Raw genomic sequence first — 26,573 nt, 5'->3', positions numbered from 1 at the left:
CCACACTGAATACAAGACTTCAGTCATAGTCCACAACCCTCTGCGGGTGAAGGATTTAACCCAATAACTGGTCTTGTGTCAGCTTGTGCTGCCTCTCATGTGTGAATATCAGGATTGACCCTGGTCTCTCCTGCTGTGTCTTAGCTAAAAAACATGTTTTCCAAACAAAGGGATCATCATCCCCACTTATTTTTGTGTGTCTTGCAGTCCTGACATCCCGAGAGTCGTCATGGAGATAAAACATGGACCGCAGGGCCAAAGGAAAGTTGTTCACTGTTCTGTCACCGTCACCTCTTATTTAACCCCTTTCTTTGTAACTCATTATTTAATCCGCCATGATATACATACTGTATATACATAAGACAAATATATTTACAGAGTTTTGCTACTGTAAGCACTGCAAGGTATCTGTATGAAATGTAAAATAATTTAGAAACCTTTTACTTAGAGCAATTATTACTATTACTGTGTATTTAAATATAATAAACATGTGCATTGTGTTTTAGATAATCTTTTGTTGAGTGACTGTTTTTGTCAGTTCTTGGAATCACATTTAAATATAACCATTCATGTTACTACATTAACCAGGATTGGAGGTGCATTTGGAATATCCTGCAGTGAATAATGAACACACTGGTTAAAGTCTCTGAATGTGACGGTGCCATGAAGCTCCTATGTGAAATACATTATGAATATGTTATAGCTACTGAAATATGCATGCTCTCTCCTCATAGCTTGTGGTACAGTGAGTCCTATGATGCACAATCATTTCTCGGCGTTTTAAAGCCAGTATTCACAGGTGGCTGATTGTGAGTTCACAAAGTGCATCAGTGGATACAGAGGGAAATGTGGCAAACATCCTGGTATCGCAGCCTCTGCTGATATGGGTAACACAGTGTATCTACATTACGTGACCATAAAGGCACAAGGACACATCAGACCTCATCAAAGTCCATTGTGTGTTCATGCTAACATAATGATTTGTAGCTCTTTTAACCCTTTGAAACCTGGAGCAACATCATTTGTCTTATCCTGATGTTGTACCTTTCACAAGTACTTTAACCCTTGAGCAAAGACATATTTCTTTAAAAAACATAGGAAAAACAGGCAATGAGCAACTTGGTAAGAAATGTTCCGCAATTTACAAGACAATAGATTTGGAAAATTATTTTTCTTAAAGTTGGGGACAAATGTCTAAGGAAAAAAGCTAGGGAAAAAAACTAGGGTAAAACTATATTCATAATTATTAGAATTAAATATTCAAAGCTGTGTTACAAAATTATTATATTTTATAATATTATAATTTTTAAGCACTTTTCCCAGGTTAGTTTCTTTCTTTTCTTACATTATTTTTCATTGTTTCGTTTTTGGGTTTTTTTTGTTCTTTTTTTTTTTACCATTATTTTCAGGGATTTTTTGTGTACTTTTTATGAATTTCTGGCTAATTTTTGTGTCATTTCTTTTGTTGCTCAGTGCCTTCTTCCCCTGTTTTGGAAAGAAATCAAGCCAATTTCCTCTGGTTTCAAACAGTTACAAACAGGAGGACATCTGAGAAAATCATGGACTGCATCCCTCTCTGTATAGCTCTTTAAATTACTGACAACAAAACAGCTGATTTCTTTTAAAAAATTCAAACCTGGCCTGATGTATACAACACACAATTGTGCAACTATGGGCTTCTGCACAACACTTTGGTTCTCCACCCCTTTCCTGTTTGTTTACCCTGGTGAGTAAATATGCTGGCTGTCACACACTGAGTGACGTTAGCTCTGGCTAACCCCTGACCGAAACCCTGTGGCTCTCTATAAATACTCATCTGGTGACACTTGCCAGGTAAAATCCAAATAATGCACATATTTTCTATCCATTTCAATTTGTACACCATTTGATATCAAAAACTTATTCAAAAATATATTTTTTTGTCAAACATTTCTACTCTGTGCTATTGTTATCCACTCTTGAGAAGTGCAGATGCCCAGTTTAGATATTATGATTAATTATATAGAATTGGATTCTACTGAGAAGATTTAGAGCTGTCTGGCTTGGCAGGGGTTAGATAAGCTCCAAATCCTTGTTTAGTTCCCACTGTCTGGACAAGCCCACAGCATGATGCAACGCTGACGCCTACCTGTGGACGTGAAGGATACTGCACATACACCTACAATCAAAATACATGTCTTGCTCTTTATATTTCCCACCTACAATATTCACATTGAAATTAATGGTATATTGAATGCCAGGTCATGTGAGCCCTTATGGTGTAACAAAAATGTTGCATTCCTTAAAAAATATTGCAACACTTGCAGACCCTTCACATCTAACATTTTATTTTCAGATGACCTCAGGCCAATTTTGTTGTGTGGTTGAATTGTTAATGTATTTTTTTCCCATTATCCTCCATGCAAAGTGAAATATGTCCAACCTCACCCACTTCAAATCCAAACCCAGAGGACTCCAATCTCATAAACAGGACATTAACAGATTATGATGATGTTTCAGGACACCACGCTGTGGGAATTATTATTGCTCATACACTCCACATGAGTCCCATCCAATTCCACTCTGGAAGGAAGGTGCTAGAGTGTAAAAGGGGGTCCTGAAGCTGAACATTTTTGGGTGAAAACTGATCGATGCGCATTCATAAATGGCACTGGGTGTCTGAGAAATAACCTCCATGTTGTTGGACAAGAGTGAGCATCTGCACGTCCACATGGTGATGATGAATGGGGGCCACAAGTTAATGAGTCTCACATACTGCACTTATCTATTCCTCTGTGTCACAGTGAGTCATTATGCACTGATGGGGATGAAACATACTTACTGATACCAAGAAATACATAGTGAAAGGAAAAGTAAAATACATGATGCCACAACTGATTTGAGTAGAAACTTTACTTCTCACTTGAAGGATACCTTTATACAAAAACACAGTACATAGTGTGGATACAATCAATTTAGATTCTCTAACTAAGTTGTAAATAACTAGAAAACTGCTTTTACTGGTATTAATGGGTGGACACATTATTGTTTTCTCCATAATTTTGTTCTAAAATCAAGTTAAGTGTCTTTAAAGTAACGCTCGTTTTTGCTAGAGTGCCTGAGGGAACCTTCCCAAGAACCCCTGGAGGGCCCCTCTGACCTCAAATAGGAAACCAGTGAATATGATGATTATTATCATGTTAGATGAAACAAAAACAGAAACAAAACACTCACCAATAGTCTTGACAGTATGTGGCAAAAGAGGTCATCTCTTTATAGGAGGCCATGCAAAAAGCCCCTGGCCCTAAATAAGGAACAGTATGTGAACATAGGAGGAAGTAGGCTACAGTACACATGAGAATGCTGGGAGGGCAGTCATGTTGAGCAGGCCTGTCCCAGTAGAGTGCACGGGACAGGGTCAGGGAGTGCTTGCAGATCTAGGTGTTTGTCGGCTGGTCTTGATCGAGCCAAAAATGAGAAGAATTCCCAAAACCAGGTTAGCCGCTGTCACACGCACAGTGGAACGGGCAACTGGCACAATGTGCGTTAGTCAGTGGCTTACCTGCTTTTAGATCTCACATACTGACATGCAAAAATCTGTGGAGCAACACAGACAAAGGCTGTGTAATAAAACAGACATGGTCAACATGAAGACAAGACATATATCTTCTATCAAAATCACTTATTCTTTAAAAACATAAAAAATAAAAAAGCGCTTAAAATAATTAAATTAATCTACAAAACACAAAATTATATAACAATTCAAATCAATCGGCCAATCTCTTAAATCGTCAATTTCCCAAACACTGTGACAAACTGAACCACAGAATATGAAATTACAGCTGGTTTAGCACGATGTATGTATTTGGCTGCCGAAATGTACTGATATGCTTTCATTTTCAATTGTGTTAAAAGTTCCAAAATAACGAATAATTACATCTGACAACTGTAAAGAAATTTTTTGATAAATTTAATTTAGTGATATGCTGGATGTGGCCTATTCATCCACACCATATAGACAAATAAAGAATAGTGGCAGATAAAGGGAGCTACTTACCAGTCCCAAGTTTTCTTTTGGATTAATTTTAAAAGAAAAACTATGAGATTTCCGCCGACGGGGCCCCGCCAACTATCTATCCGAACATCCAAATTGTTTTTTCCTTAAAAGAAATCACGGTGCATGGTTAAAGTTAGGTGCATTTTAAGGATATAGTATAGCCCGACGCAGAAGTTGAGTTCACTTGCACTACCCCTACCCTGCCCACTCCCCTGCATCTGCAACCCGACCTGGTTATGTAAATTAGAAACACACTGGCACCACGCGCAGCCAATGAGCGGCCGCGCTGGAGTTGAACGACCCACCCATTAGAGATTATAGACAAATAAACATCTCTTGGAGGTGGGTTTTATGAAGCCAGCAAGTTCAGCTGACTTGTAGAGTTATAGTTGGGGTGCGGCGCGTTCAGTTCTGCACGTCGTACATTAGGAATGAACCATTCTCTTGTTAACAGTTTCCTGTCCTGGTCGATTATTTATTGCAAACATCAATGCGACAAAGGTTTCTATACCCTTAAATAGACGCCGCATGATGCGACAGCTGCTGCTGGAGGCTGGACAGGTGTGCTTTAAGCCGGTTTGACAAAGGACGCCCCTACCCCTACAGTGAGAAGTGGTTGAACTCGGCTTACTTGTGTACAGTGTTGCCATGAGCAGAGTGTGGCTGTGCACGTACCAAGGATGCAGCATGACAGTCTGATCTGATGATGACGGCGAGGAGGTGGAGGAGGAGGGCGATGATGATGAACACTCAATTATTAACGGAGTGAGAGTTCAGAGCCTCACCGACATCATTAACTAATTGTATAGCATCAAATCGATTTGAAACTACAATTTAAAATTATTATTTTTTTACTCGTTAAATTTCAACATCACGTGAAAAAAAAGTTAAAAACAGAACTTTCATTTATTAATTAGCCTACTCTATTGCTCGGTTAAAGAAGAGCAATCATATCATAACATCTGATACAATGTTATTATTGACTTAAAATATTTTTTGTCAAGATTACTTACAAAACACGCTCCATTTTTACATATGCACAAAAATCATTTCAGTGTCTCCCCTCGCCACATGTCAGCTGGAACATGATGTTCTCTCTTTGTTTATTTGAAATTATCACACAACTTTTTGGTTTTACATAGACCTGTTTGCGAGAGCTTTCTTCTGACCAGTTTTTGTCTGTCACAACCCTGTCGGATTATTCTCAGCCAGGATACACATAACCCCTTGACATAAAGTAGCAGATCAGGATTACATTATATTATGTAACAGCTGATTTTATCAAGGCAGATTTACCACTAGGGGGCGACGGTGGTACTTGTTTACTTCACTGACTGCCTGTCTCAGCTCTGGTACTTGATAACAGGCTGGTGTAGTGTCTTGATAACATTTCTGAAACTTTAAAAATGTCAGGAAGTACACAATCAAGTTAAAAAAAGGAATATTAAGTATACCATAACACCTTACTATATATATATATATATATATATATATATATATATATATATATATATATGCTTAAGTATTTTTTCAAAAGTATATCTGTACTTTAGTTACTATATATGTCAATTTCCACTTTTACTCTACATTTTCTAAAGTTGCACATATTAATAAGAAATAAACCTCATAATGTTTAGGACTTTAAGAGCTTGTTTTTTGATTACCAACAAAAACTACTTGTAATTTTACTCTCAATTGTTAATTACATTGAACATAATAAAATTACTTTTGATACTTATGCTCAGGTAATATCAGATACTTATAAACTTTTACTCATTTAATTTTCTAATGGTGACTTTAAAACGATAGTTTGGGTTTTCTGAAGTGAGATTGTAGGAGGTACTTATACATAGTCAGTGTACTAAATACAGGAGACAACAGTCTGCACGCCCCCAGTTTGGAAAAGCAGGCTGGAATCCAACATGGGTGCTAAGCAATGTACTGCTGCTGAGGGGTCAGTAAGAAAACATATTTTAGCCACCTAAGAAAGGCCCATCAAATCAAATCAGTATCATTTTTAGTGTATGCCATACTGAGAGTATTTTTGCCACTTCAGCTTTCCTTCAGACAGTCGCTCACTCACTGTTCTCTATGTAGTGTGTATTAAATAGTGAACTATATACTATACACTACGCTGGAATTTTCTTCCTCCGGAAATACATGACTGCATGGCATTGTGGTAAATGGGGGAAACATGTAGGGTACAGCGTATGTACACTCAAATTTGCTTTGTATTGTTGGTATTTTATGGTGGACTATGTAGTGGATAAAATTAACCACTGAGAATTCAAACACTACTACAAAATGACGAACACATTATATAGTGTTCTATTTCTGTGATAGGGAACGGTTTTGAACACAACTATTGTTACAACAATAAATACAAGCAGACAAATTAAACGGTCACACATTACAAAGAATGAGCACAACCTCCTGGTAAAATGCAGCACAAAAATAGTCAAGTACTAATGCAGTTCTTGATTTCACTGAAAATTAGAGCAGCAATTGCATTAAGGTAAAGTGTTGAAAATACTCTCAGTATACATTTAAACCATGTTCAAGGCGGGAGAATATGTAGGTGGCTAAAATACATTTTGTTGCTGACCCCCATCCCTAGCAGTACATTGGTTAGCCTCCATGACTGCTTCTTGCTTCTCCAAACCAAACTGGGTGCATGCTGACTGACATCTGCATGCCATACTTTGACTATTGATAAGTCATACAACCCCCCTCCAAAAATCCGAACTATCCCTTTAACTTCTACCAACATCAGTTTCTGCATTATTACTGAAGTATGGCTTTCATGTACTTCATCCTCCACTGCATAAATGCACTAAAGGCCACACTCAAGTGCACAAACAATGCACGGGGATGGTCTCGAATAAAGGTGCACTGTCTCTTTAAGAGTCACGGTTGTCTGCCTGCACTCGGCCATCTCCGTCTTTAGCCAGCCGGTGGTGTCACTCAACAACCGTGGAGACTTCAAATCACTTCAAATAACACCTGACACTACTGAACAGGGTATGTATGATACTACCATGTAATGCTCGAACAGGACATTGCAGTTGTCAGCGTTAAACTGGGAATTTGTGTAAATTTACCCTCCGCGGCGAGTGTTTTTACTGCAGACTCCGAAGGCGCTTATAGTTAACGTTCGCTAAATTTAGCTATTCTGAGGCTAGCTAACACGCTACAGTGAAGCTAATGTTACTAGCTGGCGTCCTTTGCTCATTAAGAACAACGTTACAGGTCAGTCCCTTCTTTGTGGTAGTGCATATATGTGTTATACACATCTGTACATATACGCTACATGTGCGTTTTATAGGAGGCTTAAAGGAAGCAGTCTCATACTGAGTTTTCCTCTTTGTTTACAAATGTAGCCATAGCACGGTCTGCTGACAGCTACCAGCTAACAAGCTAATATTAGGTAACGTTTTCTTTTTGTCTTTAAAGATAAAAGAAGGTTAAACAGTTTGGTTCACTTAAAACTACTGTTTCACCTTTTTATTGCCTACGAGTACCCAAAATGCCGTGGCGTGGTGTGGTTAGTCACAAAATCTTGCTCGATTTGTTCCCATTAGTCATGACTAACATTACATTCCCACAGACCATGATGCTTGATGATCATTTTCCCTCTCTGCAAGAGGACTGAGGCAAAATATCACCTTGTCATTCCTTAAAGTTGGTTGAATATCGTGTCTTCACCTCCACTCCTTTTAATAGTGAGTAGAGTGGCTTACATGTGACCAACATGTAAGGTATTGACATTATCTGATATTAACATTATTCTCAATTCGGTTCATCTTTTTGTGTTAGAGAAAAGCTGCCAGAGAAATTGTTGTGCTGTTTTTCTGATGGTCAACCATGGAAGATGATGACAGCCAAGATGAGCTGATCAACCGCAGTACGTCCCATGGCAAGGGAAAAAGGGCTGCAGCGTGGGCCATCTCAGGTAGTTTGTTTAACTTGTTGGGAAACTGCAACATATACACACAAGTACAGATGATGATCGATAATGTTAATGTGGAAAGAGTATATGAAAACAAATTTCTAAGTATGATGTTAGACCACAAAATCGGCTGGAAACTTTAGATCAATTATATATGAACAAAGCTGGTAAAGAGTATTGCCATTCTGGGGAAAACGCACATATTAGACCCCAAATCACTTCACATTTTGTATTTTGTACTACCATATCTGAATTACTATCTGGAAATATGGGGTAATACTTACAAAAGCTACTTATGACCAATATGTATTCTTCCAAAAAGGGCAGTAAGGATGGTGCATAATGTGGGATAAAGGGAGCATACAGACACACTGTGTTTTAGGTCACATGCATTGAAATTCATAGATCTGGTCAGATTTAAAACAGTCATGTTTAGAGCAGTAAATAATTCACTTCAGGGCAACATTCAAAAGATGTTTTGTGACATGGAAGGGGGTCATAATTCAAGAGGAGAATTTAATAAATTAAAAAGAATTTTTGGTTTGTTCAACCAAAAATATTCTGTGTATTTCAGTGTATGGGGTTTACTTGTGGAAAGGGGTTGGGTGATGAGTTGAAACGAAGGACAAACATAAATCAGTCAAAAAAAAAAAACTAAACAAAATTATATATTTTTGGCAGGTATATGGATGAGGAGAGATTAGGGATTCATTAAAATATTCATTAAATATAATATATTCATTAAAATGTTTGGTATATATAAGATCATGAGCTGATGAATGAGTGACTGAGTCTACTACAGTTTGCATTCACCTCTAACACTGCAGCATTGTTAAAAGCTTTAACACCTAATGCATTTTTTGTGTGTTTTAATACTATTTTTCCCTCTTAGATGACTCAGACGATGCTGAAGAGGAGTCTGAGGATGGAGAATCTGACAGTGGTGAGGGAGAAGAGGAGGATCAACTAGATGGAGAGGATGATGATGAGGAAGAGGGGGATGAGGAGGAGGAGGAGGAGGAGGAAGAAGAAGGGAATGAAGAGGAGGATGGTACAAGTGACTAACTTTTATTTTTTTCTAATTTACTTTTTATTGCTTTTTAAGAATCATGAACAGCCTATAAGAAGCCTTAATTTTCCTGTAGAGTTGAAAAATGAAAAGTAAACTTCTAAAGTACACTGCTAATCAATACTTTATTGATTGAGTAGTGACTAGCAGTACTTAACACTTTTATAATTTGTGTACCTGGAAAAGCCCTAATCTTCCTGTATAGCTGAAAAATGGAAAATAAGCTTCCATAATACTCTGCTGCTCACTACTTTCTGTTATGCTGTAATATCTTAAATAAGTATATCGGTCAGTATAGTGTGTATACATTCACAATATTTTTCTACTCACTTTTATCAGATGAGGAAGAGGAGGGAGATGCTAGGACTGAGGATGGAGCTTTTGGGGTAACCTCTGCTGACCTTGCAGGGATGAGCTCAGATGAAGACACAGACAAGTGTCCCATCTGTCTTAACTCATTCAGCAGCCAGCCCGTTGCAACTCCAGAGAACTGCCAGCACTACTTTTGTCTCGACTGCATCCTTGCATGGGCCAAGGTGGGTCTGGCTTTGTTAGAGAGCACCTTATATCCTTTGATTCTCAGTATATTCTCTGCATTTAAAAAGCATATATTATAGACGAAGCTGAGGGGCTCATTTCCTGTGTTTTTTGCTCTCCTCTATTTAGAATGCCAACTCGTGTCCTGTAGACCGTATTGCCTTCAACAGCATATACCTGAGGAAATGTTATGGAGGCAAAGTGAAGAAAATGGTGAGTGTGTTCTGTCTTTTGTGGCATACATTTGTAAACATTTATTAACTCAGTTTAGATTTATGTTTACATTTATGTTGTGGGGACTAATTGCTTCATGCTAAATGCTTCATCCAGATCACGGTACAAAAGCCTGTGAAGGAAGGGCTCGAGGAAACAGTGGATTTGGATCTGGAGCAGACCAGCTGTGAGGTGTGTGGGGGCAGTGACCGTGAGGATCGCCTCTTGCTCTGCGATGGCTGTGATGCTGGGTGAGATGCATATTATTGTACTGAATAACCGTTTTTTTAAAAGTGTGTTGAAAGTCAGCTTCTGCAAATTTTGCAATTGTTATAGCCTTAAAACTTCTTGCCAGATTTATTAAAATTAGAGAAATTTGTTAAGGCTTTTGTTTTTCCATAGCTATCACATGGAGTGTCTAACGCCACCTCTTGACGCTGTCCCTGTGGAGGAATGGTTCTGCCCTGAGTGTGAAGCCAACAACCGCAACTCAAGTAAGCCTACAAAGAGTATTTTTTAAACTGATATCTGTGTATGTAGGCAGAATCTGTAAGTAATGGGACAAGATTTTTGGTATGTGAGCAAGCTTTGGTTGCATGCAGGTAAACAGTCCATGTGGAAAGCAAAAGAGGTGAAACGCATAGGCTGATGTACAATCTTGGAACCCATCAGCCATCATCTGATGACAATTTAGCTTTTCATTAGCTTTTTTCTAGGTGATAGAGGTGCTGTTTATAGAGATTAGCTGAAACATTGTGTGGAGCAGTCTCAAGCTGTGAATCAAACTATAAACAATGACCAGTGCACAAAAGAGGAAGTCCTGGCCTGGGTATCCACTCGCTATACCAGAAACGATGAAATATTGTCTGTTGCCCCCAGAGGCTATATCGTCACCAGACGATAGCCAATACGTTCCATGATTGGCCTTGTAAGTTATTTGACTTGCTAAATTCATTCTCAAACAGTACTTTCAATTTGAAAGTCCTTCACAGAGTAGTGCTACTAAAGTATTGTATTCATTTTCTTTGTACATTGCTCACTTTCAAAGTATGTTGCAGCAAAACAAATTAATTTAAAACTACATACTCACCTGTAACATTGTTCACCATGTTAGTGATTATCAGTTTTTGCTTTTATAAGCTGCTTTTCATAAATCAGACATTTAAATGTTCTTGACTCAGGGGCTTCAGCTGAAGAACTCAGTGATACAGAGAGCCTACCTTCTACTGCTCGTCCTGCCACCAGTCGCGCCCAGTCCGGTGCAGCAGGTCCCACCAGAGCTATTGCCCGGACTCAGCAGAGTGAGAGGGTTCGCGCGAATGTCAACCGGCATCGCATCACACAGGCACGCACATCACAGGTTTGGCATGAGGCGTGATGCTTCAGTCTTGGCTTACTTTCTAACTCATTTCCACAGCGTATGTGCAGACTGGATCTTGATTTTCAAAGTTTGTTGTTCAGATCAGATTAACTGATGGCATTTCTGACTCCTTGAGTTGTTTGTTTGGGTAATGCACTTGAGTGCTGCTGATAGCAGAAATAATGGCATGTGTGTTTTATCTTTGTTGTATTTGACTGGTGATTGAAATGCTTGTGTAAAGGAGCAGTGCATGTGTTGTGAGAAGTCAATCAGTGGAGTAATGTAAACTTTTTCTCTCTAGTTGGCTCCCACATACCTGATTCAGTCCACGTGGCTGGATGAGACTATTAATGCTGTGGTGGCTGGGCTCAACACGGCTGTGTATGTTCGGGACTTCACACCTCGTGCCCCATCTAGCCGCAGGCGCAAAACTGGTAAGTTAGCTCACTACTACAAATACACAACAGTTTTCAGATAGAGTTAACATCATTACAAGCACATATATGAACAGTTTTAGTGGAAGGAAAAGTAAGAGATAGCTGTGAGGCTGACATTGTGTTGTGTTTGTGATGAGGGATAACGTTTGTGATTGATTGAACAGGAAAGCGCAGGAAAGTCAGACGCAAGAAGACATCTGCTAAAAGTAAAAATGGTAAAGTAGCAAGTACAGGAGTCAAGAGGAGGAAACGGAAAGCAAGGAGGACTAAATCCAGAAAAAAGCTGGTGAGTGTGTCATCAGTCTTAAGATTTATATAATTTAAACATTTCACTAGATTTACCTAACAGTGAATGTAATGAATGAATTATTAATGTTACATAACTGAAAAAATAATAATATAATTTCAAAAATATATTGCAGTAGTTAGGTGCTTTTCTCTCTAAATAAACTCTTTTTTCCACTCGGTGTCAAAAAAGGCAGTCACTCCTCGAAGCCGTATTGCTAATAATCTTGGAATTGTAAAGGACAAGAAGAGCTCTTCACTTCCTACAGTGTATCGGCCATCAGAGCACACGCTAAGCAGCATGCGTGCTGACATTGGTGCAGCATCCCTCTCGATTTATGGAGATCCATTTGACCTGGATCCATTTGTGGATCGGTAAGAAGACTTGTGCATATTGCAGTGTTAACCCAAATACCATTTTACAGACTTAAAATACCAGTTACTGATATTTAATACTATGTGAGAAATGAAAAGATCTGGTTACTACGGCCACTCAAATACTGATCTAGTGGTCCTGTCTGCTTGGTACTGCTTATCACATACATTAAACCAAGCTTTTTTGCTTTTTTTGTTTTAATCACCCAAGGGTGTTAAATGATCCTATGCTGCTGATTTCTTTGACATACCGATGTGCTGAAATCCTTTGAGCCCACAATGTGCTTTGCTGTGATGCTGCATAGCATGGGTGTGCCATGCAAATAGTGTTTTGCAAGAAGACAAACAAAAGTAAAAAAACAAAAAAAAAAAGCTCCTCAATATGACTTACTATTACAAATTCAGCTTATAAACACATATGAATAGTTTGGGTCAGCCCTGTCATTATCAATATGTGATTATCAATGTCAACCATCCAAGTATAAAATACATATATGAATATTGCTTATGTATATTTGATTGTATTTATATATGTTTGTATATAGCTGAGCATATATGGCATTAATACTTAAGCACATTGTGTCTTGTGGTAATAATTTGACCAGTGAGGAGGAAGAGCAGCAGGCTACATCACTACTGGAGGCCAAGAGACGAGGGATCTCTAGATCTGCTCTCCGCTCTCACCAGCCTGTAGCTCGACCAGTCACTGCAAGCCTTTCCAGGTAACGTGTTCCCATGATGTGCAGGGTTGGTTATCCAGAACAGGTTCTTATTTGTAGCTTACCATATTTAGAGCTAACTGAGTAACATGTTTTTTTCTGATCAGTCCCTAACATGACCAAGCATTTTCTGCAGTATGGTGTAATAATGCAGGATTTTTAAATGTCCTCAATTATAGTTATAATGACCCAGAAAACTGCTAACACTGATAGGCCGAAAGTAGAAACAGTCCTAAATGAACAAACGTGCATTGTGTGACAGACAATCTCTGTCACACAATACTGTTAATGGCAGTCTGAATCTGCTGGAAATATAAGTTCCAAGTTATTTTTTGCTTTATACATTTTTTTTTGTTATGAAATTTAAAAAAAATCTTTATTCAATTTTTACTAAGAACTAAAAATGCCCATAAATTAACAGAAATGATTAAACAACAATTCCAAACACTACTCATGTGCATCATGTTACACATCATAATTTCTGATATATGTAGCATGAGGTGTCTTAGCTGTCTCAGTCTTTGTGATCAAAATTTTATCTTTCTTGATGGATACCAAGGTATAATGGGTGATCTAATTAAAAGTTTGCTTTACTATACCAGGAGAGGTATGGGTGTGCCCCAATCGGGATGTGTTGTTGAGGCTGCTCCCGTGCCCGACCTCTTGGGCAGCATCCTGTCAGGACAAAGTGTCCTCTTGATGGACAGCTCTGATGTTGTTATTAATCGAGATGGTTCCCTTAAAGCTACAAAGCCAAGTAAGTGTGCATGTTGCATTTTCAAACAAAAAGTCTCCACAATGAGATTTAATTTAATGTGTTGTATGTGTCAGCAGTATCAGCTGATTGTGACTGACTGAGCCTGTTGCTGTCACCATTTCCCATTTTTTGGTTTTCCGAACACTGTGACTATGAATAACTACTGTAAGATGTATCCATTGTGTAAATAGTATATTCTGCCAAGCAGAGCAAAATAGCAGAATTATTCAGCTCTTTATCATTTGTAAATGTTTTGTGTTACAGTGATGCCATCTGCATTAAAGCCAAGTTGCTGTAATAGCAGTAGCTCAGGAGAGACCAGCACCGGGATCAGCCCAGTGATGTCACCCAGCCAGGGAGACAGTTCTCCATCTGTCCACTACAACAGAGACCTACCAGGATCCTCTCATAGCTCCATTAGCAGACCTTTCTCCCACAGTTCGTCTCACTTATGCTCCTCATCCAGCCATACCCGACCATCTTCCCATTCTGATCTACCACACCGAGGTCATTCAAGTTTGCAGCCACCTCGTCCAATCAGACCCACACACCCTCCAGGTCACTGGAGAACTAATGGAGTTGGAGCCCCTAGCCCTTCTTCGTCCATTCATCCCACCGTGGACTCCAGCTCCAAGAGCAAGGGAGTAACCCCATCGCACTCCCAGCCTATAAAAGCACCCATAAAGCCCATGTGGGTAGATGTGTCAGTGCTTCCGAAGATACCAAAAATAAAAAGGGAGAGCAGTGGTATCACAAATAATTGCACTAGTCGAAGTAGCAGCAGTGGCAGTGATCGAAGCAGCAGCAGTAGTAGTAGTAGGGGAAATAGTAGAAATTCTGCCACCAGTAGTAATGGTTATGGCATGCCAGAGAAGGGCATGAACAGCCTTGCTGGGGACAAGGGAAGGCAGCAAAGTGTAGACCAGCAAAAGGGCAGGGCTGATGGTCAGGCCTGTAGACAGAGGCCCAGTGGAGCTGGCCCATCCTCAGCCTTCTCCAACTCATTCTCCACTTCCTCCTCCACTGGCTCCTCTGCCAACCAGCCACGATATCCCTCATCGTCTTCCTCATCTTCATCATCAGTAAGCTTCCGCATTAACTCCAGTGGGAACTCCTGGCAGTCAAGGCGGCTTAGCAGCTCCTCATCCTCTGCCGCTGGGGGCAGTTCACAGAAACACCAGAGAGAAAAGGAAGATGAAGTAAAAAAGAGACAGCTGCACAGGGATAAACAGATGCTCCTGGCATCACATACACCGGTCAATAAGGAACAAGACAGTAATACTATTTACGATCCCTTTAATCCCACTATGTCCGACTCGAGCAGCTCAGATGATGAAGCTGAGAGCAACAGGTTGGATGGAAGTTCCCGAAACACCACACGTGACGGGATGTCTCCTAGTTTAAGAAATGAGAAAGTTTTAGTGCAAAGCAGGCAGGAACTACAATCTGTGAAAACTGAATCACTGGAGAATGAGGTCTCGCAGGAAGAACCAAGGAGAGCTAGTGCTCAAGAAACCACATCACAGGAGGTCAGATTTTCTGAAGAATACGTCAAGGTAGAAAAAGAATCTAGAGTAATCGACACAAAAACTGAGAAACAAAAAACATTACTTGACATTAAACTTAAGAAAGAGCCGGAGTCAGATAATGCAGGGGAGGCTGAAATGTTTGGTCACAGCGTAAAAACTTTGAATTCAGATACAGCAGCAGACACTGCACCACCTATACAACCCGGCCTGAGTCTTTTAAAAGCTGAGAGAGAGACTTTAGAAGAGAGTGGACAGACTGATGGAGATTCGGGCCATAAGAAGACCTCAAAGGAGAGATGCTCAAGCAGTTTAGAGACAGACGGAGGCACGAGAGGAGACCCTCATGCTTCAGGCCAGGGAGGCCGACAGAAAGAGAAAGAGAAGGAGAAGGAGAGAGACAGGAGTTCCAGGCGATCAAGATCTAGAGAGAGGAGGAGAGCAAACTCAATATCAGAAAGTTCTCAGTCCAATTCCCCCCGCAGAAAGAGATGGCGGTCTCGGTCACGATCCAAAGACAGGAGGCGATCGAGGTAAATATGTAGGACTTTGTCCAAAATTTCTGCTACCAGCTATTATGTTAACATCTGATCAACGCTAAGACCTTTATTATTTGTCTGTCGTCACTGATTTTAGGTCTGGTTCCAGCTCTAGCAGCAGAGAGCGTTCAAGGAGGAAGAAGCATCAACGAAGGAGCCACGAGAGAAATGACAGCAGAGAGAGAGATACTGATAGAAGACGGGTGTCAAAAGACAAGAGACGTGGTCGGTCTCGCTCAAAATCACGGTCAAAATCCCGGCCCAGATCCCGGGAAAGGAAGAAAGACCACACACGCCTGCAACAATCCTCTCTCTCCTCCAGAGACAAGGTGGAGTCCCGGTCAAAAGACAAGAGGAGAGACAGGTCAAGATCCAGATCAAGAGAAAAAAGGAAAGATGAAGAATCATCATCCAAGAGTTCTCAGAAAACCTCAGGGGCCTGTGTTTCATCTTCTAAGGACACAAAACTGTTACAGGATAAGAAGAAAGAGAAAGATACTCAAAGCTCCGTCAAAGAGGAAAAAGTTGTTACAGTTAATAAACAGACAACTTCCTCCTGTACTGACTCCTCTAACGTTAGAAAGAAAGACAAAAACCTCAAGGAAGACTGCCGGGCCTCAACAGCAGAAATGGCGAAAGAGATTAAGGTTAGAAAAGAAATTAAGAAAGAAAAACAACCATCTCTTGATATGTTTGAAGATTTCTCCGTTAATAAAGAAATTAAGAAAGAAGAAACTGACATTCATGCTTTGCTGGTAGCCGAAACTATTGATGAGGAGGGAAACAAAAAAGACCCCATCAAGACTGAGACGTTTGAAATCAAGTCAACGTCGTCTGAAAACAAAACGGAGACATTTGAAATTAAGACAGAGCCGTTTGAAATTAAGACAGAGCCGTTTGAAATTAAGACTGAGACATTTGAAATTAAGACTGAGACATTTAAAATTAAGACTGAGACTTGTGAATTCCCTTTAATTAAATCTGAGCCAAGTCCCCTAGAATTATGCCACTTAGCCCCAGTCACCTCATTTTCCACAATGACCACTCCTGTAACAGCAGACTGTCACCAGGACTCGGTCTCTCCCTGTCACCCAGAGGTAAAGGCCTCCACAGATCAACCAGACGCTGTTGGGTTGACTGTCCCTGTGAAGCAGGAAGTTCAACAACCCTCAGACTCTGATGATGACTTTAATGTTGATGTGATGCTAGACAACCTGGACTGTGTGAAGTCTGAGCGTACAGGGGAAGGTGGTGCAACTGTCAAACAAGAGACTGAAGTGGAGGAGGGGAAGAATGAACAAGTATCAACTGCAGCGGGGGCCAAATCCAAGACTCAAGTGAAGAGGGTTACCTGGAATATACAGGAGCCTGAGGGGCCTCAACCAGAGAAATCTGCAAGCAGTAAGTAAGAGCAATCCAGCAGCAGATTGCTCTACACTGGTTTTTGTTTGCCTTTCACATAACTAAAAATGAAAATAACAGGACATAAAAGCAATTCTAGATCAATTTTATCACACTGTTGTTTCTTATTTTCTTACACACACACTTTATCTTGATATTTTGTCTCTCAGGCAGAGATAAAATACATATTTTGTATCTCAGCTAAATGTTTTCTGATTTTTTTTTCTTTCTTGCACAGAGCTGGCCTTGTATAAATTGAAGTTGAAGCAGGAAGGTCGCCGACCCTCCTCAACAGTCCAGACATCCAGTCAGGTAGGTCAGATGCACTTATTATGTCATAGTTAACAAAATAATTCTAGCAACTAGTATTTTTAGATATCAAAGGTTTATGTGATTAAATCACCAGGAGATGGCAGTGTTTATCCACAAGAAACAAATGTATTGTCTGGGTAAAGTCACGCGGCTGAAACTGAAACTGATACTGAAGTATTTTCAGAGTAAACGAAAGTAAAAAGCACTCTGTGGAAATCAAAACTGTTGTCAGCACATTTGATGTAATCTCTAATACCAACTAAGGCATTGCCATTTTGTCAACCACAGACATGTAAAACATAAGATTTTTGACTGTTTGTCAAATAAAACAAACAGTCAGGATACACCGCTATGGATTCTGGGAATTTTGAACTGGCATTTTGACAATTTTTTGACATTACATTGACAGTTGTATTGAATTGTTAGCTGCAGCCCTAAATTACTTGATCTATCCTTTAGTCTATCCCTATGTAATCTTTTAGTCAAGTCACTTTCTTATCATGCTTATGATTTCCCCTGATTTTCACAGGACACCACTGGAGCTGTCGGTCACCCCTCCAAGAGGGCTTCTGTGGGTCCGCACGGTACCTCCTCTAAACCTGCTGGTGTACAAGGAGAGGCAGAGGAAGGCGACTTATCGAGAAAAGACCAGGTGAATGTTTAATTTTTGAACTTAATGTGTGTTAAGTTGTGTTGTCCTTTTTTTTTAAATAAACATTGTAAATCCCTCCTACTTTGAGAATATTTGTGGAAACTGTATCATGACATTTGTGATATTTTTCTCCTGCCATCAGTATTTGAAGAAGCTGCACATGCAGGAGAGAGCTATAGAAGAGGTGAAGCTCGCCATCAAGCCTTTCTACCAGAGGAGAGACATCAACAAGGATGAATACAAAGAGATTCTACGTAAAGCCGTCCAGAAGGTGGGTTCAAAATCTTAACACGATACTGAAAGATTTGTCAGTGATGTACAACATAAAGCCCTGACAGCTTCTGAGTAAAAAATTAGGCATTTCTAAGCAGCCCTTTTTATACAGGGAAGGCACGATAAGGCTGCTATTGAGTCCCTTGTTTATGCCACTTTTGCCTTTTTTTACACAAAACTAAACAATCAAAGAAAACATGCCCCAGTGTGTAATATTAGATAACATGCTGCCGTTTCTGGTAGCAAAAGAGGCTTGACAGGTGTTACATATACTATACTCTAGTGTGACATAAGTATATGTCAATAACAATGGTATAAAATGGCAATAACATCATCTTCCAGCCCTGTTATGTTACGGCTGATCTTGCCCTCTGCTTGGAGGTTAAGGAGCTCCCGCATCTCATTGTCTTCCCAATTTGGGGGACATTTTTGGTTGCTCTTCTTCTTCTTCTTCTTCTTCTTCTTTGAGTTAGCTGCTAACTGCTTCTTAACTCTACTGAAAGTGGGACGCACACATAACACTTTGTCAAACCATCACGTACGTCCCGTCCTCCTGGCTGTGCCTTTTACAAAGATGCAGATCCAGTGTTGTTACAGCCTCTGCTGCTGGCCTAAAGGCGAGACAACTATGTCTGCCTATTCTGTGATCAAACCTTTTTTATAAAGAACGGCGAGGTGGAATAATGGTGTGGCAGTGTAAAAGGGGCAAGTGTCTCAGGTCATCAGTTGAATGAGAATTTATATGTCATTATCTTTTGTTCCTGGTCACCAGGTGTGCCACAGCAAGAGTGGGGAGATCAACCCAGTGAAGGTGGGCAATCTGGTCAAGGCATACGTGGACAAATACAAACACGCTAGAAAACACAAGAAAGGAGATGACTTAGGGCAGACACAGGAGGCTGAGGCCATGAAATCCTCTGATAGCCCATGAGGAGGCGTGAATTACAGGCAAGGACAGCTGCACCCACTGCAAACACTCAAAGTGTTAATCTTTCTTTTACTTTGCGTCCGACCACGGGATCTCTCTTGCAAACACATCTAAAGGTTCACTAAGATTTACACACAGCTTCAAGACGGAACATTTTCTATAATGTCGAGCTTAACTGAATTTTGAGGACAAACTTTTTTGTTGATCACTTGAACTGCACCTAGTGATGTTTTGCGCTTGGACTGTCACTGCCAGGATCTGGTCCTTTTGTGTAGTACAACTCAGACACTTACAGGGAGACCTTGAGGTTGTGCCTTAAAGAGGCAAATCTCAAAGACCCTCCCATGGAGTGATAAATCAGGTAGCCTCTCCACAGGCATATCACTAGGAGGACGCAGCGTGGGTGCTGAGTTTCCTGTTCTGTTTTGTAGGAGTCCAGGGGTATTTATCAGTGGCAAAACTAATTTTTTTGGTTCAGGAGTTGTATGCAGAGTATGCATATTAAACAAGTTTGTCACGTTAAGGAACAACACTGTTATGCAATTTTTGTAGAAAATTTATCAGAAGAGTAATTGAACAATTTTAGATTTGGTTGTAAATAATATAGATTTGATATATCCACTCATATCTTTCTTTCATCCGTGTTGCCTGTTGTGAATGACTGACATAAATGGTTGTAGTTTATAGTTTATTGGTTTATGTTTTGTATTTGAAAGCCACTGTTATCTGTCTTCCACGTGTCTAATGAGTTAAATCTAGTTCAGTGTACTACAGGTGAATTCTGGCTCAGCAAAATGAAAAATGGAGTACCACCTCTCAAACAACAGCTTCTTCTCTTATTCTTCTTCTCTGATATACTGAATAAACCTTTAAATCTCAGCATCATCCATTTTTCAATGCCATAAGTGAAATGTAATGTCAAACCATAAAAAAAGAAGAAAAAAATTGCAACAATTCCCTCAATAATATAGATACAATTATTTTTGGGCATTCTGTTTTTGAAAAATGGAGAGTACAATTCCACAATAGCAGTAGGTAGTATAGATTTTATGTTTGAAAAACACTAAAAATACAGACATTATGTCTCAGTGGGCTAAGATGCAGTACCCGTTATCTTGCAAAAGTAGCAACATCTGTATTTTGTCAGTCTTACCTGGTGCTTTTATATCCATAAACATTTTAACTATTTTTTCATTTTGTATTAAATGTTTACTATTAAGTACTATTAAGCTTATTTTGCTGGCATAATTTCATGGGATTAATTTATAGTCCACATATAGTTTAAAACAATGGAAAATCTCAGAAGTCAAGGTAGGTATGATAGAAGTCATCACATACCTATAGTTGGGAACATTAAATAATCCTTTCAGTATTCACTTTGTCTGCAGTACTTAATTACAGCCTCATTCTGACTGCTTTGTCACTATGTCCAAACCTTACACTAGCAGACGTCCGTTACCGCTGTGCTGCTCACTTCCTTTGTGAGAAATGTTCATGAGAAATTAAGTTCTGCTTGCTCAGCGTTTTGTTGTCCACAGTAGTTTGTTTGCCAACTGTAAAGACTAATTAGGTGGGTGGTTGGACTTGCCTTGTACTGCGTTTTTGTCACAATTAATGCGGCTTTCTTAAAGCCATGGAAAAGGAGTAGAAAAATCTACAAAAACGGGTGCTCATGTTTATCTGAATGTATTTTACTTTTTTCTGCATTTACTTGATCAGATAGGTCAGGTGTTTCTAAGAGGGAACACAAATGATAATAAATCACTGATGTTAAATAGATTTTGGTCTCAATTTAATTCAATTACTAATTCTGTCCAGGTGTCATATTTTGGTTTAAAGGTGAAGTCAGCAATTCTTACCCAATACACAAATTCAGCAAATATCTCTTCATGGTAAACTAGCTGTCAGTTCTGCAAACAAGCTGAAGAAAAAAAATGGGTGTTTCTTCACAGCCCTGGCTCAGCGAATGGGTAAACAGTGGAGAGGCTCGGACTGTGAACACAACACTATTATGGCTAATCAATAACAGGGGGTGTTTATGTGCAAGCATAGGACAGAATGGGTCATTCAAAGGTCATAGGTATTCATAAAAAATGAAGTGGGAGATGCACTGTAAAGTTATTTGTTTAGGTGTTGTTGAAATATCTGTAATCTTTCTCCAGAATTGCTGACTCCCCCTTTAAAGGATTTGAGGCTTTAAGGGGCAACGTTTGAAGACATACTATGAAAATCATTGTAAGTCTTAGTGTTACATTTCAAACTAAGCCAATATATGCTGAAAAGAGCATCTTTGAACCCATTTGTATTTTCTTTTCAGGTATAATGTTGTATTTTTTTAATTGAGGGGGTTATTATGGACAGACCTGGAGCTATATTATAAGACCTCAGCTTCAAAGCAATTTTTTTTCTTAGGAAAAAATTCTCGATTTTTATTTTAAGAAAACAGTAGATTATACCCTAAATCTCTTTTAGATCTATTATATGATATCCATATATTACTTACCATCTAAGTGTCATACATAGCAGCACAGTGACAATGAACTGAAATCTGATTCAAGGATAAACAGTTTATTTTAGTTAATTCAGTATGAAAAGTGCAAAAACGACCAGCAGAATACAGAGGTTACCAAATTCTGAAGTGCAAAACAGTTCACCACACACATAGACATATTGCAGGGCAGTCAATGTCTACATAACAAATAACAAAAAACCTTTATTTTGCATTTTACAAGTTGATAAATATGTGATCATAAAGCAAAAATGTTACATTACACAGGATTTCCCACCGTGTTAGGCATCAAGTGTTTTCTATATACATATAACAGTTAAATGACACATTTCATTAAGAGATGATTTGACATTTACAGTAATGATATAAAAGTGAATTTTAAGGCAAGGCCATTGGCCTTTAAGTTAGGTAATGTAACAGTACAACACTGGAGGAGTTCACTTTTTACTTTTGTAGTGATGGGTGTCAGTTTTTGCCTAAAGTTTGTGTCTAATGTGATCATAAAGTGAAAAAGAGATGATGTAAAGCAGGAAGGTGGAAATGTAGTTGACTAGTTGTGATTAAACATTAAAGTTTGCGTCTTCCTGCTCCAGGTAAAAATATTCAACAGGGTGCCAAACTTTTTAGCGAAGCTTTACATAACAGCAGGGAGTGTGTCCCATAGGGAGTAAAATAGTCATCATTAGGATGGAGTGAGAGAAAAAAAATCACATCTGAGGCAGAAAAGGTGCTTCAGCCTGTGCTGGGTCCTCAGCTGTTGGCAGACCAAAGACAGAGTAAATAAGATCTATCAGGCTGTTGTTTGAGATCTGTAGGCTGACGTTGGCGCTGTGAAGAGACGAAGCCCCCTCCATCTGGGCTATCTCGTGAAAGTGTCGGCAGATCAGAGGGACCACCTATGGGGGCAAAGTAAGTACATTTAGACATTTTGCACTTAACTGCAAAACTGAAGATCTTAAATACTGTATATGTCTTTTGAGGTGAAGCTTGGCAGGAAATAGGAAAGAGGATAACCTTGACTACGATGAGCTTTTTCTCCAAAGGTTTTCCATCAGGAAACTTCTCTCCAAAGCACATGTTGATGGTGTAGTTGGGAGAGCTACCATTGTTCTCTTTAAACTGCTTCAGTTCTGAAACAAACAAAGGTGAGACCATCAATGCAAACATAATGTTGGCCTTACACAAAAGGTAACATTACTAATACTAGTTATAAATAGTAATAGGAGATCCATACTAACCATTAACATATGTCTCAAAGCTGAGGAGCTCCACCATGGTGTTCTGGGGCAGCTTGGTTGGGTCCGGGTGAGCCACACTGGGGTCACAGGTGCTGGCAAACACATGGCACCTGTCCTGCCTCCAGGCATAGATACCAGTGTCCCGTACCTCCAGGAACAGACCTCTCTGGATGCTGCTGAGGATGCGATTGGTGTACTCGACCTGGGGTAAAGAGAGGAATTTTCAGATAAATGTTTACATAGAAAAAGTGTCACATTGAGGATGTACAGCAGTATATTTTATACAAACTTACAGAAAACTTTCAATGCAGTTTTCTTCCTCCTGTGATGGATGTCTGTTTCTCACTGAAAGCTTGTTCAAAGCGCAGTCTCTTTCAATAACACACAGTCTGATCTTTGGATTCAAGCTGATAAAAGTCCTTTGTGAAGGAGCAAACTTTTGCAGCACCCATGTGTAGTGGTGCTAAGGAGCAATATTTTTTATGTGTGAATCTCCTTTTGGTTCTTGTGCACATATGTGAGCAGTGAAGAGGAAGACTGCTACTTAACAAGGCACATTTTAACTTGTTTGCTTCTCAATTAAAAAAACTGTACTGCAGGAAATATAATTTGGTTAAAGAATGTGAGAGACTGTTAACAGGCCTGTTCAGTAGTTTTGGTGGATTTTTCTCTAGTTAAGTCACAGAAAATGTGCAGCTGATGTCATTGTATACCTGTTTGTGGTCAAACAGACCATCAGTTGAGGGGAAGCAGAGATGATGGGCACTGGAGTCAAGGGCCTCGTGCTGGTAGTGGAGCTGGAGAAGGGCAGTAGTCATAGTGGTTTTGAGCATTTCCTTTTTCCTGTAGTGGATGGAGATCTCCAGGTCGTATATTGAAGGCTGCAAAGGTAGACTGATGACTGGTGGAGGATTTACTGTAAGAAAACAAACATGATCTTCACGGATAATCAATTGGAAACATTTTTTTCCATCTAGCTTTTAATTTCAATAAAGGAATTTGATTTTATTTGAACTGAACATACCCTCACAGTAAGCAGGCTGATCTGGTAAAAATGGTGGGTGGCTCTCAGCTGCAGCAGGGTAAGGCAGGGCAGCCGGATTGTGCTGACCATAGCCCTCTGCTGCCCATGGTTGCTCCTCTATTAAAGACAATAAAACAGCTGAATCAACTACTTTTAATCTCCATTATAAAACAAGTAAAATCATAAACAGACTAAATATTTCCAGATGCCTACCACACTTTACCTGCTGACTGATTGCCGAGATCCAAAGCCATAAAATTGTTAAGCAGATTGTGCTGTTTGGAAAAAAAAAAAGGAATTTATTTAGACGTGCATTAAGATTTGAATAGCAGCAAACACAAACACAAACCAGTAAACAGAGAGAAGTGAAAGTGCACTCCAGGCAGTACTGCACCTCATTTCCTGAGGGGAGGTACTCTCTGGGAGAACTGTAGATATCTGGAGCCATGTCAGAATCCTCCTGAGAGTCTTGTTTTGGCAGACTTTCATAGTTGTCTGCAGGTAAACAAAACAATTTAAACATTCATTGCATTCAAACTCCAAATAGTGGAAGGAGAATGTTTGGATTAAGTGGCTATCATCTTACACCCAGTGTTGATAATCTCGTAGATTTTATGAGGGTCGTCAGAATTTTTGGAATTATCCTTTATCATCTTGAAGCGCACGGAGAGGTTGTTAAGAGCACATCGGAAGTTGGTTTTCCACCTGGCTTTGTCATTGGGGAATTCATTAATTTTTCCACTTGCTACTGCCCATGCCTGGAAACCATGCAAAAAGAAATTAGACTCAATATACAATCCCCATGTAAACAAAATTATGATGCATCATAATTGCATTAAATGTTCAGTGTGTGGAATTTAGATGTGCCAAACAACATTGGAGAAGCACTCATTTGTGACATGAAACTGCTTTCTTTGGTATTTTTGTAAAATTTCTTTTTTAATCACTTTAAATCCCCTGATCTATTTGTTTTGGAGAGAAAGAGTCCTCTGCAGCTTATTCAGCTCCCAGGAAAACACTGCAGGATTTTTTTTTTTTTTTTTAGGTTAGTGTAATTATAACCACATACACTGTGGTATCACAACTGAGACTCTATTTTGACTCAAGGGAAGTGGAAGTGCCACTACTGGTTCAGGAATGCCAGAATTGTCATCCATGTCAACACCTGCCATACATCTGCTAGTAATGTCATGAATTAATCCCTAATGACCTGTCTGTCACTGGCTTCAGAAACCACCCACGAGGAGTGTTTGTGGCACAATATTGACTTAAAAATACACATGTATAACTATTTAGTGTATCAGCGGATGTCAACAAAGCCTAACACATTTAATCTAATCATGATGTGTCAATGAACTCTTGTATTGCAGTGACAAGTTCAACGAGTTTGAACCTACCCGGAATATTTTACTGTCCTCATCATTGCAGTCCCTCCTGGAGTTATGCTTCCAGGGGACTCTGAACTTGTTTTGGCCCACATAGCTCAGGCCCGTGTACTGGCCCGTCTCCACCTGCTCTATGAGCCAGCTGGCAAATTGAGGCTTAGGAGGGCTGAGAGGAAACATGACAGATCAGTGTCGTTCTTTAATCCAACATTTTACATGAGCAGAGAGAGGAAATAGACATGAGAACCTTAACCACACATACACAAGAGAGCACTGTGGTGAAACTGTACGGTGTTTTTCTGTTCTCCTGCAAATAGTCAAAATAGACCAAGCAATATCTAGCAACATGCACACTTATTCAGCACATTGTACTAAGAGACTTAAATAAATCTACCCACGCAACACAACCAGTTTCCCAGTCTATACTATAACACATGTAATCCACTCGCAGCAAAATGAAACAAAGAAGGTTTATATCCAAAATAGCAAAAGGGAGATAGAGGGGTGAGGACGTTTGTCTCCTTACCTTTGCATATTTTCTCAGTAGAAGTGCTGCTCTCTGTAGAGTTGTTGTTGTGGATCCCCGGAGTACTTTTGCCGAAATATTAACAGCATACTCCGTGACAACATATGAGGTTTTAATGTCTCCTCCCCAGTGGGAGGTCTCAGCTCCTTTGGCGTTTCCGACGCACGAATGGGTGAGTTTGATTATAGACAAGCAATACGACACCTCCTCTCGCAGAGCACTAGACAGACGATCGAGCCGCTCACGGTGACTGAATTGAATGCACCCTCTGCAGACCGGATGCAGAAAAGGACTTACTGAAAAATGTCCAGTGTGGAAATTTCTCTAAAGTGAAAGTAGTTATGCTGATCGCGTCTGACCTCTTCTCTTGCATCACGACGTAATCCGCGTTTCATCATCCGCTTCGAAAGACAATAGCATATGTTTTTATAGACATGGATGGAGCCAAGCCTTGTTTTTGAACACATCAATAATAACCCCCCCCCCCTTTTGACTAATAAAGATAGAAATAAAGAGGGACACT

The 26,573-nt window shown here is 39.7% G+C and overlaps 3 protein-coding genes and 1 long non-coding RNA gene across 12 annotated transcripts in view; 2 read left to right on the top strand and 2 right to left on the bottom strand.

Annotated features, from left to right (window-relative positions):
* The window catches only part of rassf7a (Ras association domain family member 7a), a 38,031-nt gene extending 37,521 nt beyond the window's left edge, over positions 1–510 (top strand). For all 4 annotated transcript variants that reach the window (XM_088079994.1, XM_088079993.1, XM_042496713.2 and 1 more), the window contains one exon: positions 208–510. In XM_088079994.1, the coding sequence (XP_087936120.1) occupies positions 208–239 (32 nt within the window). In that variant the 3' untranslated portion in view covers positions 240–510. The remainder of the gene's footprint in view (positions 1–207) is intronic.
* A 2,364-nt stretch (positions 511–2,874) lies between these two features.
* Positions 2,875–4,214, bottom strand: LOC148189159 (uncharacterized). The gene is made up of 2 exons (XR_015776973.1): positions 4,037–4,214; positions 2,875–3,576 (listed from the first exon to the last, which is right to left on the bottom strand). It is a non-coding gene; the product is annotated as an uncharacterized LOC148189159 (long non-coding RNA).
* A 2,719-nt stretch (positions 4,215–6,933) lies between these two features.
* Positions 6,934–21,147, top strand: phrf1 (PHD and ring finger domains 1). Of its 5 annotated transcripts, XM_088079989.1 has the most exons (20): positions 6,956–7,057; positions 7,644–7,758; positions 7,853–7,988; positions 8,878–9,042; positions 9,394–9,590; positions 9,721–9,804; positions 9,922–10,055; positions 10,207–10,298; positions 10,986–11,164; positions 11,466–11,598; positions 11,766–11,887; positions 12,080–12,261; positions 12,867–12,983; positions 13,583–13,737; positions 14,002–15,796; positions 15,900–17,203; positions 17,442–17,515; positions 18,045–18,167; positions 18,310–18,438; positions 19,213–21,147. In XM_088079989.1, exons 3-20 carry the CDS (start codon positions 7,901–7,903, stop codon positions 19,369–19,371), a joined length of 5,232 nt encoding a protein of 1,743 aa, XP_087936115.1. In that variant the 5' UTR covers positions 6,956–7,057; positions 7,644–7,758; positions 7,853–7,900; the 3' UTR covers positions 19,372–21,147. The 5 variants fall into 5 exon arrangements, with proteins under 5 accessions (XP_042351400.2, XP_087936117.1, XP_087936114.1 ...); XM_042495466.2 differs by lacking the exon at positions 7,644–7,758 and having other exon boundaries at positions 6,934–7,057; positions 8,878–9,036; XM_088079991.1 differs by lacking the exon at positions 7,644–7,758 and having other exon boundaries at positions 6,934–7,057; positions 10,986–11,149.
* A 768-nt stretch (positions 21,148–21,915) lies between these two features.
* irf7 (interferon regulatory factor 7) lies at positions 21,916–26,225 on the bottom strand. Of its 2 annotated transcripts, XM_042495469.2 has the most exons (10): positions 26,051–26,225; positions 25,537–25,690; positions 24,726–24,897; positions 24,534–24,634; positions 24,363–24,414; positions 24,140–24,256; positions 23,829–24,031; positions 23,116–23,317; positions 22,892–23,007; positions 21,916–22,773 (listed from the first exon to the last, which is right to left on the bottom strand). In XM_042495469.2, exons 1-10 carry the CDS (start codon positions 26,056–26,058, stop codon positions 22,585–22,587), a joined length of 1,314 nt encoding a protein of 437 aa, XP_042351403.1. In that variant the 5' UTR covers positions 26,059–26,225; the 3' UTR covers positions 21,916–22,584. The 2 variants fall into 2 exon arrangements, with proteins under 2 accessions (XP_042351403.1, XP_087936118.1); XM_088079992.1 differs by lacking the exon at positions 26,051–26,225 and having other exon boundaries at positions 25,537–25,719.
* Positions 26,226–26,573: the final 348 nt, after the last annotated feature.

Source organism: Plectropomus leopardus, chromosome 7 (assembly GCF_026936395.1).
Source record: "Plectropomus leopardus strain MGB_pleo_1.0 chromosome 7, ASM2693639v1, whole genome shotgun sequence".
Classification (NCBI taxonomy): Eukaryota; Metazoa; Chordata; class Actinopteri; order Perciformes; family Serranidae; genus Plectropomus; species Plectropomus leopardus.
Note: the sequence above shows the minus strand (reverse complement) of the source record. Positions and strands in the feature narration are given on the sequence as shown.